Consider the following 17491-nt stretch of genomic DNA (forward strand, 5'->3'; position numbering starts at 1 on the left):
GCCTATCTCACAATAGCTTTCTTATGGGAAACATGCCTAACGGAATTCATACCGTTTTTAAAAACTAGACATTTTTTTTGGGAAATGTTTGTTGTTTCTTGTTCTTAAATGTATGTAAATTATGAGTAAACAGTTTATATTGCACTAAAACTCATAGCACATTCTCTGAAAGTGTATAAAGTAGACGTTCGATTGCAATGGCAATCTTTTGTGTATAATTCAAAGGTCAAAGAAGTTTTTGAAATATAAATTGTTTCTCCAGATTCTTGAACATATAAGGAATAAAACGTGATGTAAAAATGGATAATACGTGGTTTCTAAAGCACAAACGGTATGAACTCCGTACACTTGAAGAATAACTCGTAAAACAATTATAGAAAAGAAATCTGTGCTCAGTGTAGTTCAACGTGTATCCACTAAGATGGCTACGGTATACTATTCTTACAAAGCGGGAAATTTAAACTGGAGTACTTATTGGAATGTATTAATGTATCTATTTTTTAGCAGTATAACTTATTCCTTTTATTGGCTTTGTTGGTTATTAATGCAGATAAAATGTATCCAGCAAAAAACCGTACCATAAGTAGGAATTACACTGGTTAACGTTACCTACATTCAAAATTTGGGTTAGGAAACTGGCAAAAGAAGTATTTATAAACATTGAGTTTAGGATCATGGGATTTTTCACTCTACGTTATAATTAATTAATATAAAAATTTCAGAGCTTACAACAAAAAGAGGTTATGTGGGATGGTGTTTCTGAATTGATAATACAGTGTTAATACTGCTTACGTTTACCAGACGAAGCGCTACTTATGGGCAAGAATACTCTCGCCCAAGTTGCTATCTAATAGCACTGTCGACTTGTACGATGGTATTTACACCTCGGAAGTGCTATCAGACAACTCTGCAAGAAATCAGTAACTGAAGATTATATATTTATTCGATAATAAATGTACACGTCACTTACAACTAAATTTAAGCACTATTAATAATAACGAAACCCCACCGATTGGATGCCATCTTGGTTCCCATAATTTGAATGAACTACATACTATCGGCATTGAATAATTCAATCGTTGAGTGAAGGATCTCAATGTTATCGGTATTATATCAAAATATGATTTCACACCCAAACAAATAACATTCAATTATGAGTTAGTATTGCTGACTTGCAAATCTGGTTTTCCTAAAAATATTGCGTGGATTGTCCTTTGTGATCATAAAGGCTGAGTATTCCTTAAGGCCGATTCACATTATTATCGGTCAGGTTACGGTCAGAACATGAACAGTACAGAAATACACGGTTACAATAATTGACCGCACCGTGTTCTGATCATGATGTGACCGATGGCCTTATATAAACGCACTGCAATGACATCGTTCGGTAAAATGATAATCGGAAAAAAATGTACTCGGTGTCGGAAGTCAATCTTCGGAAATGTGTACAGTCGAAGGATAGCCTAAAACAATCCATTAATAGAACTATATTAAAATAAAGATCCTCAACTTTACTTACCTAGGTAGGTACTGGTTTTTTTTGTTATTTTGCAGTTAATAGAAAATCAGGTAAACATAATCCATAACATAACCCAACTTTGAATGGCATTTCAGGAATTACAATTACTATAGGCACTGTTATTGGCATTCAATTGAATTACTGAACAAAACCGCATATTATGGTAAATAAGTATTTTTAGGTAGAATTTATTTCGCAAGATCACTAAATTCCCTTTTTAAAGCCGTCTTACACTATGCAATTTGTTGCGCAAGAAATTGCACAATTTCTTGTGCTATAAAATGTAGCAAATATTTGTGAGCTGACTGCTTTATACTATGCAATTTCTTGTGCAAGATATAGCCGAGGATTCTGCGCATTTATACTATAATTTATACCAGCTGACAATCATACAACCCCAACCTATAATTACCACAAGTTTTCAATAATTTATTTTGTTTGTTATTGTATACAATGAATGTGGAAAGACGAATATCTGTTGTCAGTGGATTGATCGGTATATGTGTAATTCGTAAAATTCTAAAAAGACGCGCTGCCAGAAAGAACAAAAAGAGAAAATTGTGGCAGGAAGAATGGTTAAAAAAAAGAGATGTGGGTAAAGGAGTTTTATCGCTTTTGCAAAACGAGTTACTTCATGAAGATCCAGAGGCATATAGGAATTTCTTACGGATGGATAACGATACATTTATGGAGCTTTTAACCCTTATAGATGATATCATTAAAAAACAGGATACTCAGTTACGACAAAGTATCCCAAGTGACAAAAGGTTGGTACACTGAAATATTTCTCTACAGTCTACATATTACCTAATTTACCTTTCATTAGTACTAAACTGCTAACTTATTTCCAGATTAGCAGTAACACTAAGGTATTTGGCCAGTGGAAATACGTTTAGAGACTTAATGTATGCAACAAGAATACATGAAAGTACCATAAGTATTATTGTAATGGAAGTGTGTAAAGCTATCATACAAAACCTAATGAAAACATATATACAGGTGTAAAATTGATTCATACGTTGGCTGTTTATTATCTTTATATTTTAGTTGCCTCGAACTACTCTGGAATGGGAAAACGTGGCCAAAGGGTTTGAAAAACTTTGGAATTTTCCCTTTTGTCTTGGCGCCTTAGACGGAAAGCATGTCAATTTTCAAGCTCCTAAAAGCAGTGGATCCTACTACTTTAATTATAAAGGATCCCACAGCATAGTGTTACTAGCATTGGTAGATTCGGAATATAAGTTTTTATATGTAGATGTTGGAGTCAATGGAAGAATAAGTGATGGTGGAGTATACAGAGAAAGTAGTCTAAAAAAAGGCATTGATAGAAACCTATTAAACTTTCCAGAAGACCGTCATTTACCAGACACTGCCTTAAGTGTGCCATATGTTATTGTGGCAGATGATGCTTTTCCGCTATCAAAAAGAATAATCAAACCATATCCTTTAAGGGGATTGTCTGTGGAAAAACGAATTTTTAATTATAGACTGTCCAGGGCAAGACGAACAGTAGAGAATGCCTTCGGCATCTTAACAAACAGATTTAGAATTTTGCAAAACACAATAAATTTAAGCCCTGAAAAAGCAGAAATACTTACGCTAACGTGCTGCATATTACATAATTTCTTGGCTGTAAGAAACAAGAAGTATATTCGACCAGAAAATGAAATTAATGAAACATGTAGTTTAGAAACCATATCACAGCAAGGTGGTTTTAGAGCAAGTAATGAGGCTCTGCTTACAAGAAACAAATTTTGTGATTATTTTAATACTGTCGGAAGCGTTGAGTGGCAAAATAAGTCAATTGGATTAGTTTAGGTTCTATTGTTCACATGTGCTCTACAGTGATGATTATGTAATAACGTCAAAATAAAACTGTATCGGTGTAATAAGGATAATTGTAATATAGGTACATAACATAAAATATCTTGTAAAATATTAACTCAATAATGCCTCGTGCAAAACAGTATGAATATTATATTGCACTGTCAATCTTTTGTTTTCATTTCTTATTTTTTTTAGTTGTGAAGCTACAAACTCCCCAAATATATCTTCACTGCTTTTGAGACCTGGCTTAAGCGCATCAGTAATTCCCTCAAGGCTTGAAGACACAGCTTCTAACACTTTTAGGTCTGGGTCTTCTGCCTTTTTACTTTTTCCTTTTGCACCTGTTGCAGATGAAGACCTGTTATCAACTGAAAGACTTCTTTTTTTTAATCCACCAAGTCCAAGTTCCAAATCATTCTGATGACAAGATGAGCCACTTCCCGCTGATGATGGTCTGGTGCTAGGTCTGGTGTCAACTGAAATGCCTTTTCTTTTTAACCCACTGCATCCTGACCTCTGATGATCTGGTATTAAATCTGAGGAAATTTCTGGTGATAAAGGTACCAATACTCCTTGGTCATCTACTTCATACTGTTCCACAATCTAAACATATAATGTTCAACTTTTGATGTGAAAGAATGTAGCTACTTACAGTTTCATTAATTGATGAATCCAGTAAATCTTCCTCCTGTGTTTGTGATGTTTCATTGCCCTCCTCGGGCAATAAAAAGTTTGAATTAGATTTCCTGACTACAAGGTGGTCGTCCAGGAAATCCATTTTTTCATAATACCACAGCGACGGATGGTAAACCTAGTTAAATGGTTACGTTACTATTATTATACACTATAAAGTGATACAAACTACCTCATTTTCGGCCATTCCACTGTGTATACTCGCTAAATGTTTCCTTCTCTCATTTGCGTACGTTGTCCTTAATCCATGAAATTTTTTTTGGACATCAGCTTCTGAGGTAACTGGTCTTATCGGTTTAATGTTATTAAGTATGGTTAGCAGAGCAGCATTTCGGACATGCTTGTTGTGGTAGTTTTTGTCCTTTACCACATACAAACACGGATGCATTTTGTATAAGTCAATAAGACAAGAAATCTGTTCATGTGTCCACGACATTTTAACGCAAAACTGGCAACACAAATAACTAAATGAAGGAATTAACAAGACAAGACAGATTTTGTCAAACAAAACACCTCGAAAAACACTAAACAGCTGATCTGAAAACACATGTTCAACGAGCGGCGCACGCGCATTTTAAAATTGCATTGAAACTGGCATAAAAAATAGCACCGGTTCTATTTTTGATGCAATAATTTGTTGCAATGTAATTTTGCATGCAATTTCCTGTATGATACTATGCAATTTAAATTGTGCAATATATCTTGTGCAAGAAATTGCTCAGTGTAAGACGGCTTTTAGAGGTACGGAACGATATTTACAGTTACAGGTGGTAACCAAAGATAAGCAAAATACTATTTTTAATTTTATCTCAAGACGAATGTATGCGAGTGTCAGCGACCTAACGAAGTACAAATAGGGATCGCGGATTCGGGATGGCAGCACAAAGCAACGAATATTTCAAAAATACTTCTTAGTTCACTTTTCTTACACCATGGCGTGCAAACGCACCCTTAATCTGTGATTTACTGGATGGAAATAAATATTATTATTATATTATTAATAATAATTTTCCTACTTGTAATTAATCTACATACTTCGATAAGTAATTTCGTGTAATTTTGAAATATAAAATCACATTTGTCTTTTGTACACCAAAAATTACTTGTGACACCCCTCGACTTTTAACAATTTTGTTTTAGTAACGTTTGTTGATAAGATCACCAGAATATATATAACTAGTAAAGATAAGCTTAATAATGTACACGTAATTGGATGTAATGTGTAATGACTATAAAATTTAGAATTGTGTGCTTGCAAAATATTGCTTTTTTCCCAAATTAATTCCCTTATAATTTAAAAGGTTCTTGTTCGCACCCTGCCTCTTATCCTGGCTATTAATACTGATCACTGTCATAAATCTTGTTTAGGGTTTCTAGATAAAACAATCAAATATTTGTTTAAACGTTACACGTCGCCTCCAAATACCGTAGGCATTAGCGTGAACCTTTCGATTAGCCATAAAAACACACTCAACTTTACGGCCCTTTCGAATCGATTGGTTCAGAGCGAGATTATTTTTTGCGATAACTTTCCGTAGCGCGTATCTTTTGTTTTACAACTTGATTGGGGGATATGCGTTTACCCATTAAAACACTCAACATACTCAACAGCGTTTTTAATATTTGCAAAGTATGGAATAATGACCACCACCACCATAAACGCTACAACAATTCTGCAATTTGCATTCCACTTATTTTTTTAATATCCCCGTGAAACGAGTGTGTATAATTTCGGTGGCTCCACTAAAAATTTTAGTGTTCATTATATACTTTCCGGCAGGGGCAGTCGGTGGTAGTTTTGACGGATCGATCATCGCATTATGCACTTCGTAATATGCCTGAAAATCTATTTAGTGATGTGAGGAGGAGATCTGAATATTTACCTGCTTCCAAGGGCAGACAGTGAAGTTCCCGTATTTGAGCAAATCTTTCAAACCAAATTGATTTTTGTTTATTAAATCGCACATGTCTACATCTGTTACAGATGTCATTTGCTTATACTCATTATCTTCTTGTAACTTCGATAAATCCATCGTTACCTAAAAAGAGAGTATGGTTTCAATGAACGACTTAGATGTAATAGAAAAGAAGACACTTCAGCTGCTATCAGTACATTCCCATAAAATCGTTTACTTATGGCTAACACATGAGCTCTGGCATATTTCCGAGTTGCGAGGAGATGACCGAGTCTGAGGAGAAGTGGAATCGGGTGAAGAACTACATAAATGGAATTATAAGCAAGAGAGAACGAGAGGGACGAGAGAGAGAGAGGGCAGTATAAGCTTGAGAGGCCAACAGTAAATCACTAGGCTAACATCCAGATGGCGAACACCTGCCACCGGACAGCCCTCGGCGGTGAAGAATGCCAATTGGCGATACCCGGCCGAACTACTAACGTCTTAGAGAGAGGAAAGGGTTGATAGATTAGGTTAGGTTAGGTTGTCCCCGACAGAGGTCTCGTCCGGAGGCTGTTCTCGTGAGGCTCAAGAACGAGAACCATCTAGAGGAGATACTCCGGAAGATAAGGATGACAGATATGAGCGGGGCCAAGACCAGAATCGAGGCGATCACGAGGACAGCGGCCGGGGACCTTTTACTCCGGGTGGAAAAGGGAGTCGGCAAGGCGGCGCCGATCCTTGGGAAAATCAAAGCGGTCATCTCGGAAAGGGAGGTGACTCTTCTAGAAGATAATGCGACGATTGAAGTGCGTGACCTGGACGCGGTAACGACGCCCGATGAAGTGCTTGCCGCTGTAAGGGAGGTGGTTCCCGAGGCCAGGTGCAGGGTCAAGTCACTAATAAAGGTCGAGAGGGGGCAACAGATCGCCTACGTGATTTTGGACAGGGGCTCGGCGAACCAGCTGGCCGAGAACGCGTACCTCCGGGTGGAACTGACCTCCTGTAGGACTAGAATGAGGCAGGAACAAACGAGGTGTAATCGGTGCTGGGAAGTGGGTCATCTTGCCGTGGCGTGCAAAGGCGAGGACAGGAGCAGGTGGTGCTTCAAGTGTGGTGAAGTGGGGCACCAAGTGAGGGAGTGCACAATCAGTCATTATGTATGGTGCTCCAATATGGGCGGAAGGTCTAAGGGTAGATAAATACAAGAATATGCTAAAAGCAACACAACGGCAAATGAATATTAAAATCACAGCATCGTACAGGACAGTATCAGCAGAAGCCTTGTGCATTATCAGTAAAAGAGAACCCTTAGAGCTTCTAGCAATGGCATGGAAAAAAAGAAACGAGATCAAAACGAAGGAAGGTAGAAAGGAAGCGAACGATAATGGCAAAATGGCAGTCGGACTGGGACAAGACAAAAAAGGCGGAGTGGACAAGGAGGCTAATACCACAAATTCAAAGCTGGGTGGCAAGCAAAATATTCTGGATCGACTACTACATGAGCCAATTCCTAAGTGGACACGGTTGCTTTATGCTGTACCTTCACAGAATAAAGAAGAAAACGAGCGATAGATGCCTATTCTGCGAAGAAATAGATGGACCGGAACACACCTTTTTCCAATGCACGAAGTGGAAAGACCAGAGGGAGGAGATGACAGGAAAACTTGGAGATGTAACGCCAGAAAACGTTATCAGGAAAGCGACCAAAAATGAAGAAGCATGGGCAGCTCTTAAAAGATATGTCACCGACATACTGAAAGTCAAAGAGGAAACAGAAAGACAAGCGAATTAATAGTCGAACAAAGCCATCACTGACAGAAGAAAGTGAAAAACAGTTCCTGTCAGTGTTAAAACTAGGCTCAGGAGTGGTTTTAGTGGGTGAGAGTCCCACACTACCGTGCGCTGATAGACAACAAGGCGCGTGGTGTCCATAATGGATTTCCACTCCGTTACAAAAAAAAAAAAAAAGGTTAGTCGCAGGCGAAGTTTCGTAGAGAACTGACGTGTTTTGGGAGCTCTCCGGCCTCATAATCGAGTAGCGTCGAGTTTTTGTGAGAAAATTTCGTGAGTGGTATCAGCGGAAGCGCGCTTTAAAACTGCGTTTTGTGGTCCAAACCGCGTGAAAATCGGTTCAGCGGTTCGGTAGCAATTGATTTTTAAAGTTCTTCGTGTGTTTTGTGGACGTAAACAAGACCGCGTGGAGACAAAAAGTGTGGAAGGAGTCGTCCGATAGGGTCCTGCCAGGTACCAAAAGGTAGGTCCTTAGATAAGGAACCCAACCCGCACCGGGTCGTCCGTATCGGTTCACGCCCAGGGGTGCTACAGCCCTATCAAATTTCACGTGATAGCGACTGATAGGCCTACAGTAGCTGAACGGGAAGTGTTTAGCCGGTCGGGAACGGCTGGGTTGAACGCGGGCTGTAAAGGCGAAGCGATAGAGACCTCATTCGAGGGGGTGGGATCAACCCCTGCGCCACGTGTTTTGAACCCCCGCGCGTTTTGGGTGGCGGAAGGGCTGGTCTGACAGTATCGGGACTTGTGGCCAACGATAGAGGGCTTTAAACGATACACGTAGAGTAGTGTCCGAAGTTTATCGGAGGGCGCGTACGGTAGCGGGAGCGCTATCAAAGTTAACATATTAAAACTGATAGGGCGGTAGCGAAGCCGAGAGAGGTTTTATAAAGACGGGACTAAGTTTAACGGACTCAGAGGAGTCGGGTGCTCATTTCAACAGGGGTGGGTGGGGGCAAACCACCCCTAAATTAGTTTTAGTGCGCGAGGACGCGGGGTTAGTTTAGTTTTAAGTGTAAATAGTAGTAATTAGGCTATAAGTGTAAATAGTGAACAATAGTGCGTTCGCGGCTGGTGCCGAGTGCGCGCGAATGGAGACAGGCAGAGATTCCTGCGTTTTCATCGTTGATGACGGGCCCAAAATGATACGGACCCCGCCCGCCGTACAGAAGGGGCCTTTAAAGGGGCCACTGGTGCCTGAAACGAAGCTGGACACCACGGAGATGGGTACGGACGAGGAGGTACCGGAGACACCGGGAGTGAGTGTAACAAGGAAATCTGGTAGCCGGAAGAGGGAGGAGAGTGTCAGCGATTCCGAGACCGGCGATACATCGGAAGCAGAGGAAAAGCTACGAACGAGCCAACCGAAGAGGAAGAAGCGCATCGTTTCCTCACAGAAGACTGTGATTGTTTCCCCTAAGTCCTCGATGGGCGAGCTAGGGGACATAAGAAAGCTGCAAACTGAGGGACAGATTATGGCGGCCGAGGTGCAGTTGGCAATTGATGAGACCCTGAGATTTATCAAAAACGCAAAAAACACTAATAACACGTTAAAATTTATGCGCCAACGAATCAGCACAACTTTTGCGTCATTGGAAAACCACCGCAAGTTAACGGAAAATAAATGGAATCGATATGTTAGCAGCCTGAAAGTGGCCGTCCAAGCTCAAGGCAGGGAGCCGGTGGTATGGCTGGAACAAATGTCGGCAGTGAACAACATGCAGCAGAGGATGAAAGAGTCCAAGACGGCTGAATCGCAAACGAGTCCCCAACGCACGTACGCAACGGTGACCGCAAAACCTGGACCCTCGAGGATTAGCGGACCGGGCCCATCTGGAAAGCGCCAACCCAAGAGGGTGGAAATCGATGAACCACCTACGACCGAAGGAGAAGAAGCGGCAGTGATACAAGCAGACAAGGTGAACAAAACTAGGGCACAGAAGTCTAGACTTGTTGACAAAAGGACCACAGACACTGAATCGGAAGGTGAATGGAAGAGGGTCGTGAAAAAAAGGGCAAAACCAAGGGCAAGAGCCAGGCGACAAGTGAAAGTGAGGGAACGGCCACAGGAAACAAGCGCAGGGCACCAAGAGCAGAGGCGGTATTGGTACGGCTGAAGGCCGAAAATCACCTCGAAGACGTACTTAAAAGAATACGTAAAATGGACATGACAGGCGTGGAAACCAAAATAGAGGGGATTCAAAAAAAAAGGACCGGGGACATACTCTTGAGGGTAGAAAAGGGAGCTGGGAAGGCGAACCCGGTGCTATGCAAAATACGCGCGGCCATTAGCGACCGAGAGGTCACAATGCTTGAGGAATACAGTACCTTATGCGTCAGAGACCTGGATGCTATCACCACGAAAGAAGAGGTGTTGGAAGCAATAGCGGGCGCTGAAGAGGGTGCACGGTGTAGAATTAAAAACATGGTCCCAGTGGACAGAGGCCAGCAAGTGGCGTATGTGCATGTGAACAGGGAAGCGGCAGACAACATCGCTACAAGAGGCTACCTGCGGGTAGGTTTGACGTCCTGTCGAGTGCGACTGAGCGCGGAGTTAGTCAGATGCGTGAGATGTTGGGAGATTGGACATACCGCGGCTAGATGTACAGGGGTAGATAGGAGCGCCTTGTGTTACAACTGCGGAAAGCCGGGACACCAAGCCAACGTGTGCCCTGACGAGGCGACGTGCACACGCTGTGAAGGGCTCGCTATAGGAATGGGCAAAGGACATATGGCCTTCACCAAACGCTGTGAATACGAGGCTAAGAGAAAAGAAATGGAGAAAGCTAAAGCTAGACAGGATGAGGAAGAGGCGGCGCAGGCCAGAAACGACAGCTACTGGGACGGTGTCGTAGGAGATGACAAGGACGCAAACGAAGCCAGGGATGCCGCTACAACTAAAAATGACTAGTGTGCTGCAAGTGAATTTGCATAATCGCAGAGAAGCACTCGATCTAGCCATCCACACGGCTAGGGAGAGAGGCCTAGACCTACTTGTGCTTTCGGAAGTGGGGAGGGGGCAAGTGAGTGCGTTAAGTTTATTTGTAAAGGACTACTCGGGAACAATGGCGATAGGTGTTGTGTCAGACAGTGTGTGCGTGGAAAGGGTTGGACAAGGACAGGGCTTTGTTTGGGTGACTGTGGGCGGAATGGACGTTTATAGTATCTATCTTCTCCCAAACGAACCGATAATAGATTTAGAAACCAGACTTGACGACATCCAGAGTGCCATAAGTGTGAACGGTGTAGGGCGGGCCATAGTGGCCGGCGATTTAAATGCGGCGTCCGTAATCTGGGGTTCGGTCACCACCAACAGACGAGGGCGTGTAGTGGAAGAGTGGGCCGAGGCGCTGGGACTGGTGTGTCAACCAGGGAAATGCGCCAACTTTCCACGGTAGGGGTAGCGGTACCATCATCGATGTCACGATGGTGGCAGAAAGGTTGAAAGACTTAGTGGCAAAGTGGGAGGTGCTAGAGGAGGAAACCCTGAGTGACCATCACTACATCCTCTGGGAAATAGACGCGTCGAGACCTCGATCGGTGCCTGCGGCAACAGGAGCAGCCGGCTGGAACAGCAGGAAGCTCAACCGTGTGGAGCTGACGGCGATGATGAGGAGGCCGATGAGTGGAGCTTGGCAAGTTCCGAGCCTTACCAGGTACCTTCGTGAAGTCTGCGATCGAACCATGCCGAGACGAAGACCGTGTAAGAGATCCGCCGTCTACTGGTGGAACCAGGAAATCGTCAGCCAGAGACGCATCTGCGTGAGGATGAGGAGGCGACTCCAACATAAGAGGCGTGAGGGAGGAGAGGAAGAAGCTCAGAAGTCTCATTATGAAGAGCAAAGACTCAGCTTGGAAAGCTTTATGCGACGAGTTGGACCGGGACGTCTGGGGGAAAGGCTATAAGATAGTGGCCAAGAAGCTTGGAAGGAGGACTCCGCTCATCATGGCGGACGTGGAATACGCCGAGGCTGTCAGGGAACTTTTCCCGGAACACCAGGACCTGGCACCGAGGCCGGCAAGAGCGGCGCGAAACGTCCCCCCGGTGACGTGCGAGGAGGTGCTGGCAGCGGCTGCAGGGCTTCCAGCCAACAAAGCTCCAGGTCCGGATCGGATTCCCGCGGAAGTGGTCAAGGCGGTGGCAACCGCGAAGCCGCAAATCTGGGCCCAGATTGTCACGACCGCCATGGAGACCGGGATCTACCCCGAGGAATGGAAGCGCAGCCAACTGGTAACCATCCCAAAGGCTTCTGGAGCACTCAGGCCGATCTGCCTCATTGACTTCGCCGGCAAGATCCTCGAGAAGATCTTAAAGGAGAGGCTGCTGCAACAGGTCGAGGAGAGGCTATCACCGAACCAGTATGGCTTCAGGAAGGGGCGGTCGACGGTGGACGCACTAAATCAGATAGTGGCCGAAGTGCGCGCAGCAAATAGTGGTACGTGGCGTACGCGTGAAGTGTGTTTGGTGGCCTCTCTGGACGTCAAGAACGCTTTTAACTCGGCGTCCAGGGAAGCAATTGTAAGGGCGTTGCGCGATCTCGGAGCGGAGGACTACGCGGTGGAATTGGTGTGTGGCTATCTAACAGGCAGGATAGTACGGGCTAAGAAACCTTCCGGGGAAGTGTATGATTTCTACTCAAGTGCGGGAGTGCCGCAGGGGTCCGTTCTGGGGCCCCTGCTGTGGATAGTCATGTACGACGGGGTGTTAAGGGTGCCGCAGGAGGACGGAGTAAAAATAATCGGCTTCGCGGATGGACCTCACGGTAGTGGTGCGCGACAGGTGCCTCGACCGAGCCGGGGAAAAACTATCTGCTGCGGTGGAGCGTGTAAATGGGTGGATGGCAACACGGGGCCTCACTCTCGTTCTGGCGAAAACAAAGGTGGCCTTGATGACCGGACGTAGAAGAATAGGGGACCACACGGTGGAGCTGCTGGGTCAGCGCGTAAAGGCGGAACGCGGCATCAAGGTGTTGGGGGTTACCCTGGACAGAAGCCTTACGTTCATCGAGCACGCCAAGGCAGCCAGCGATAAGGCGCTTCGTGTGTATGGGGCGCTGGCCAGAATTATGCCCAATGTTGGCGGTGCGAGGGCGTCGAAGAGAAGGGTGCTGGCGACGGCCGCAACGTCGGTACTGCTATACGGAGCAGAAGTATGGGGATCGGCTACGAAGTGGGGAGCGGCCATGGCTAGGGCTGAGCAGGTGACGCGGCTGCTGGCCGTCAGGATTTGCAGTGCGTACCGCACCGTGGCACTGGAAGATGTTATGGTTGTGGCCGGGTTCCCCCCAGCCCGGATTCAAATCAAGGCGAGGGCAGAAAAGTGGAGTAAACAGAGAACCATCCAGGAATGGCAGTGCAGGTGGGACAACAGAGAATCTTGGACTCGCGAGTTAATACGTAGTTTGGGTAAGTGGTTGCGGAGGAAACACGGAGAGGTGGACTATTTCCTCACCCTGTTCCTAACCGGGCACGGTGAAAACGGAACGTATTTATATCGATTTCGAAAGCGCGGGAGTGACGTGTGCGTGGACTGTGACGAAGTAGACACTGCTGGTCATGCCATATTCGAGTGCCATAGGTGGGCAAGGCAAAGAATAGAGCTGGAGACGTGGCTGGGGAAGCAGATCAGCACAGAAAGCGTCATAGAGGAGATGACCGAGTCTGAGGAGAAGTGGAATCGGGTGAAGAGCTACATAAATGGAATTATAAGCAAGAGAGAACGAGAGGGAAGAGAGAGAGAGAGGGCAGTAGCTTGAGAGGCCAACAGTAAATCACTGGGCTAACATCCAGATGGCGAACACCTGCCACCGGACAGCCCTCGGCGGTGAAGAATGCCAATTGGCGATACCCGGCCGAACTACTAATGTCTTAGAGAGAGGAAAGGGTTGATAGGTTAGGTTAGGTTGTCCCCGACAGAGGTCTCGTCCGGAGGCTGTTCTCGTGAGGCTCAAGAACGAGAACCATCTAGAGGAGATACTCCGGAAGATAAGGATGACAGATATGAGCGGGGCCAAGACCAGAATCGAGGCGATCACGAGGACAGCGGCCGGGGACCTTTTACTCCGGGTGGAAAAGGGAGTCGGCAAGGCGGCGCCGATCCTTGGGAAAATCAAAGCGGTCATCTCGGAAAGGGAGGTGACTCTTCTAGAAGATAATGCGACGATTGAAGTGCGTGACCTGGACGCGGTAACGACGCCCGATGAAGTGCTTGCCGCTGTAAGGGAGGTGGTTCCCGAGGCCAGGTGCAGGGTCAAGTCACTAATAAAGGTCGAGAGGGGGCAACAGATCGCCTACGTGATTTTGGACAGGGGCTCGGCGAACCAGCTGGCCGAGAACGCGTACCTCCGGGTGGGACTGACCTCCTGTAGGACTAGAATGAGGCAGGAACAAACGAGGTGTAATCGGTGCTGGGAAGTGGGTCATCTTGCCGTGGCGTGCAAAGGCGAGGACAGGAGCAGGTGGTGCTTCAAGTGTGGTGAAGTGGGGCACCAAGTGAGGGAGTGCGTCAAGGGTGATAAGTGCTTTGTGTGTGAACAGCTGGAACCGGGAAGCGGGGCCGGACACAGGGCCTTCACCAGGGCGTGCAGACGCGATGCCCGAGGTGGAAGGGAAACGCCAGCAGTCGTCCAACTGCGATCGCAAGTGGACGGGGCGAACATTAGACAGGGAGCCGGCGGCGAAGGTCAGGGCAGCGATCAGGACCGGAACGCGGGATGGCTATCGGAGGGTTCTCAACGCCAAGGTGATTAAGGTACTACAGGTCAATCTCAACAACAGTCGGGTGGCGCCCGATATGGCAGTGCGTGTGGCCAGCGAGAGGGGTTCGGACGTTATTGTGATGTCGGAAGTGGGTCCGGATACACGTGGACTACAGATCTTTAAAGACCTAACCGGGTCGGTCGGCATCATGGTGGCGGGGGACAACGTTTGTGTTAATAGAGTTGGACAAGGTGCCGGTTTTGTTTGGGTTTTGATAGACGAAGTTTTTATTTATAGTGTATACCTACCCCCTAACGACACTGTTGTACAGTTAGAGGGGAGGCTGGACGGGATAGCTGAGGCGGTGAGGGCTAACGGTTGCAACAAAACTATTGTGGCCGGGGACGTTAACGCGGCATCTCCTTGGTGGGGCGCACCTCTTACAAATGCAAGGGGAGAGAGGGTTGAAGAGTGGGCGGCGGCCCTTGGTATGACGGTCGCCAACGAAGGGAACGTACCCACGTTCCAGGGTAGAGGAAGGGGGACGATTATTGACGTTACCATGGTGGCTGAAGAAGTGAGCCATAGAGTGGGGGGGGGTGGAAGGTGCTAAACAATATAGATTCCTTGAGTGATCACAATTATGTGGAGTGGTGCTGGCGAGATCCGTTGAGGAGCTTCGACTGTGGGAATCCGGCCGGGAACGTCGGGTGGAACGCCAGGAAGATCAATCGGGGACTGGTGGAGGAGAAGCTTCTACAGGCCAAATCAGGGGAGGAGTCGCAGTGGGACGCGGATAAGATTGACCGGCTGCTGCAGGATCTATGCTCGGAGGTGATGCCCAGGCGACGTCTCGGTGGGAAGCCCGCGGTGTTCTGGTGGAACGAGGAAATTGCGAGCCAAAGGAGGGAGTGCAACGTGGCGAGGAGGGCTCACCAGAGGGCGATAAGAGGGGGACGTGGTGCCGACCAAGAATGGCAGATCTGGAGGACAGAGAGGAGCCGGCTCAGAAAGCTGATTAAGGATAGGAAGCGTGTTTGTTGGAAGCAGCTATGCGAGGAGCTAGACAGGGATATATGGGGAAAGGGGTACAAGATCGTAACGGGCAAGATAAGAAGTAAGATCAGGCAGATCGGATGGACAGACGCGATGCTTTCATAAATACGGTTAACGGATTGTTTCCGGCCCATCCGGAAATCGACCCGATCGAGGAGGGCGACCCGGGAGACGACGTTCGAGCTGTGGTGGAGGCTGAAGTGGTCGAGGCAGCCAGAACACTACCGAGCGACAAGGCGCCAGGTCCAGACGAAGTTCCAGCTCGGGTGGTCAGGGAGGCGGCTTCTATCTTGCCAGAGGCCTGGGTATCCGTCCTAAACGACGCCATAGAGACCGGGAGTTACCCTACCAGGTGGAAGGAGAGCAGGCTGGTTTTGATACCCAAAAGTGGGACGGGGCAAAGACCCATCTGCCTCACTGACTTTGCCGGGAAGGTGGCGGAGAAGGTCCTGAAGAGCAGGCTGGAAGAATTCGTGGAGCCAAAACTGCGGCAGGAGCAGCACGGGTTCCGAAGAGGTAGGTCGACGATCGGGGCACTGAAGGAGATCGTGAGCCAGGTCGAAAGTGCGAACCGAGGAAGTTGGAGGGTAAGGGAGGTGTGTCTGGTGGCATCTCTAGATGTCAAAAATGCCTTCAACTCGGCGTCGCGACAGGCCATAGTGGACGGTCTGAGCGAGATGGGAGTGCCCTGGAAGTTGGTGAGGCTCGTCAGGGACTATGTGGTCGACAGGGGGGTTACAGCGAGGAAGCCGTCGGGAGCGAACCACGAGTTCATTAACAGTGCGGGAGTTCCTCAGGGGTCTGTGCTGGGACCCCTGTTATGGAACGTAATGTACGATGGGGTCTTGAGACTAGTGAGGGAGAATGGCGTGGAGATAGTGGCGTTCGCCGATGACATTACCCTGATAGTGCGGGACAGGGAACTCGAGAGGGCGAAGGGGAAGATGGTGCGGACGATTGAGTCGATCGGCAGGTGGATGGCCAGGAGAGGGCTGGAGTTGGTCCCCGAGAAAACCAAACTGGCACTCATGACCGGGAAACGTAGGATTGCCACTGTTAATCTGGAAGCTTTGGGGCAGACGATACGGTCGGAAGGCAGTATTAAGGTGCTGGGGGTATGGATAGACAAGAACCTGTCTTTCATCCCCCACGCACAGGAGACGAGTGCGAAGGCCATGAAGACCTGCAGGGCCCTAAGTGGAGTGCTGCCCAACACAGGAGGGGCACGGGCAAGCAAACGCAGGGTTATGGCGTCGGCGGTCATGTCGGGATTGCTGTATGCGGCCGAGGTATGACAGGCGGCAACGAAGTAGGGTAATGCGATGGCCAGTATTAACCGGGTGATCAGGCGCCTATAGGCACGGTGCAGGCCGACGACGTCATGGTGGTTGCTGGGATCTGTCCGGCGGAGGTCGCGGTGGAGGCGGGAGGCGAAAGAGGGGACAAGTGAGAAGGTGTACGCGAGTGGCAGGCCGATGCGTCAAGGAGAGAGTCGTGGACGAAGACTTTAATCCCGGAAGTGCGTGAGTGGTGCGAGAGGGGACACCGGGAGGTGGAATACTATATAACACAGTTTTTGACCGGTCACGGGGAAAATGGGTGTTACTTAGGAAGAATCAAGAAGCGCAACGACAGCAGGTGTGTGGATTGTGGGGAGGACGATACTCCGGGACACGCGGTACTGCAGTGCGCGCGTTGGGTTAGGGATAGGACAGGAGTGGAATTGGAAGTTGGGGAAGGTTAGAGGAGTCGACAGTGATTGGATTGATGACCGGAGACGAGGGAAGGTGGCATCGGATTGCGACATTTATGACCAAGGTGGGGAGTACCCGAGAAAGGGAGACCAGGGAACGAGAGCGAGGAAGGCGGTAATAACATCTAGGCGCGGTGATGTAACCGCGCCGGCCGGACATGGCCGCGAAGAATGCCAATAATGGTGATGCCCGACCATGTCATACCAGGCAGAGGAAATGGGTTTTAGTGGGTAAACCTTAAGGGAGTCCCACAC

At 47.3% G+C, this 17491-nt stretch overlaps 2 protein-coding genes across 2 annotated transcripts; one reads left to right on the forward strand and one right to left on the reverse strand.

Annotated features, from left to right (window-relative positions):
- Positions 1 to 1738: 1738 nt before the first annotated feature.
- Positions 1739 to 3516, forward strand: LOC116160154 (putative nuclease HARBI1). Its single transcript, XM_031473292.1, has 3 exons — positions 1739 to 2286; positions 2371 to 2518; positions 2567 to 3516. The coding sequence occupies exons 1-3, from the start codon at positions 1973 to 1975 to the stop codon at positions 3335 to 3337; spliced, it is 1233 nt and encodes a 410-aa protein (XP_031329152.1). The 5' UTR covers positions 1739 to 1972; the 3' UTR covers positions 3338 to 3516.
- Positions 3434 to 4771, reverse strand: LOC116160155. Its single transcript, XM_031473293.1, has 3 exons — positions 4212 to 4771; positions 3999 to 4157; positions 3434 to 3949 (listed from the first exon to the last, which is right to left on the reverse strand). The coding sequence occupies exons 1-3, from the start codon at positions 4473 to 4475 to the stop codon at positions 3458 to 3460; spliced, it is 915 nt and encodes a 304-aa protein (XP_031329153.1). The 5' UTR covers positions 4476 to 4771; the 3' UTR covers positions 3434 to 3457.
- Positions 4772 to 17491: the final 12720 nt, after the last annotated feature.

The sequence above is a fragment of the Photinus pyralis genome, unplaced genomic scaffold (genome assembly GCF_008802855.1).
Source record: "Photinus pyralis isolate 1611_PpyrPB1 unplaced genomic scaffold, Ppyr1.3 Ppyr1.4_LG1, whole genome shotgun sequence".
NCBI lineage: Eukaryota > Metazoa > Arthropoda > Insecta > Coleoptera > Lampyridae > Photinus > Photinus pyralis.

Excerpts from the sequence above, each read along its gene's own strand:
- LOC116160154 (XM_031473292.1), top strand. The coding sequence starts at position 1,973 with ATGAATGTGGAAAGACGAATATCTGTTGTCAGTGGATTGATCGGTATA. Across the intron at positions 2,287-2,370 it reads AGTATCCCAAGTGACAAAAG|ATTAGCAGTAACACTAAGGT; the intron begins GTTGGTACACTG and ends ACTTATTTCCAG. Across the intron at positions 2,519-2,566 it reads TAATGAAAACATATATACAG|TTGCCTCGAACTACTCTGGA; the intron begins GTGTAAAATTGA and ends TTTATATTTTAG.
- LOC116160155 (XM_031473293.1), bottom strand. The coding sequence starts at position 4,475 with ATGTCGTGGACACATGAACAGATTTCTTGTCTTATTGACTTATACAAA. Across the intron at positions 4,158-4,211 it reads GTGGAATGGCCGAAAATGAG|GTTTACCATCCGTCGCTGTG; the intron begins GTAGTTTGTATC and ends CCATTTAACTAG. Across the intron at positions 3,950-3,998 it reads ATTCATCAATTAATGAAACT|ATTGTGGAACAGTATGAAGT; the intron begins GTAAGTAGCTAC and ends TTATATGTTTAG.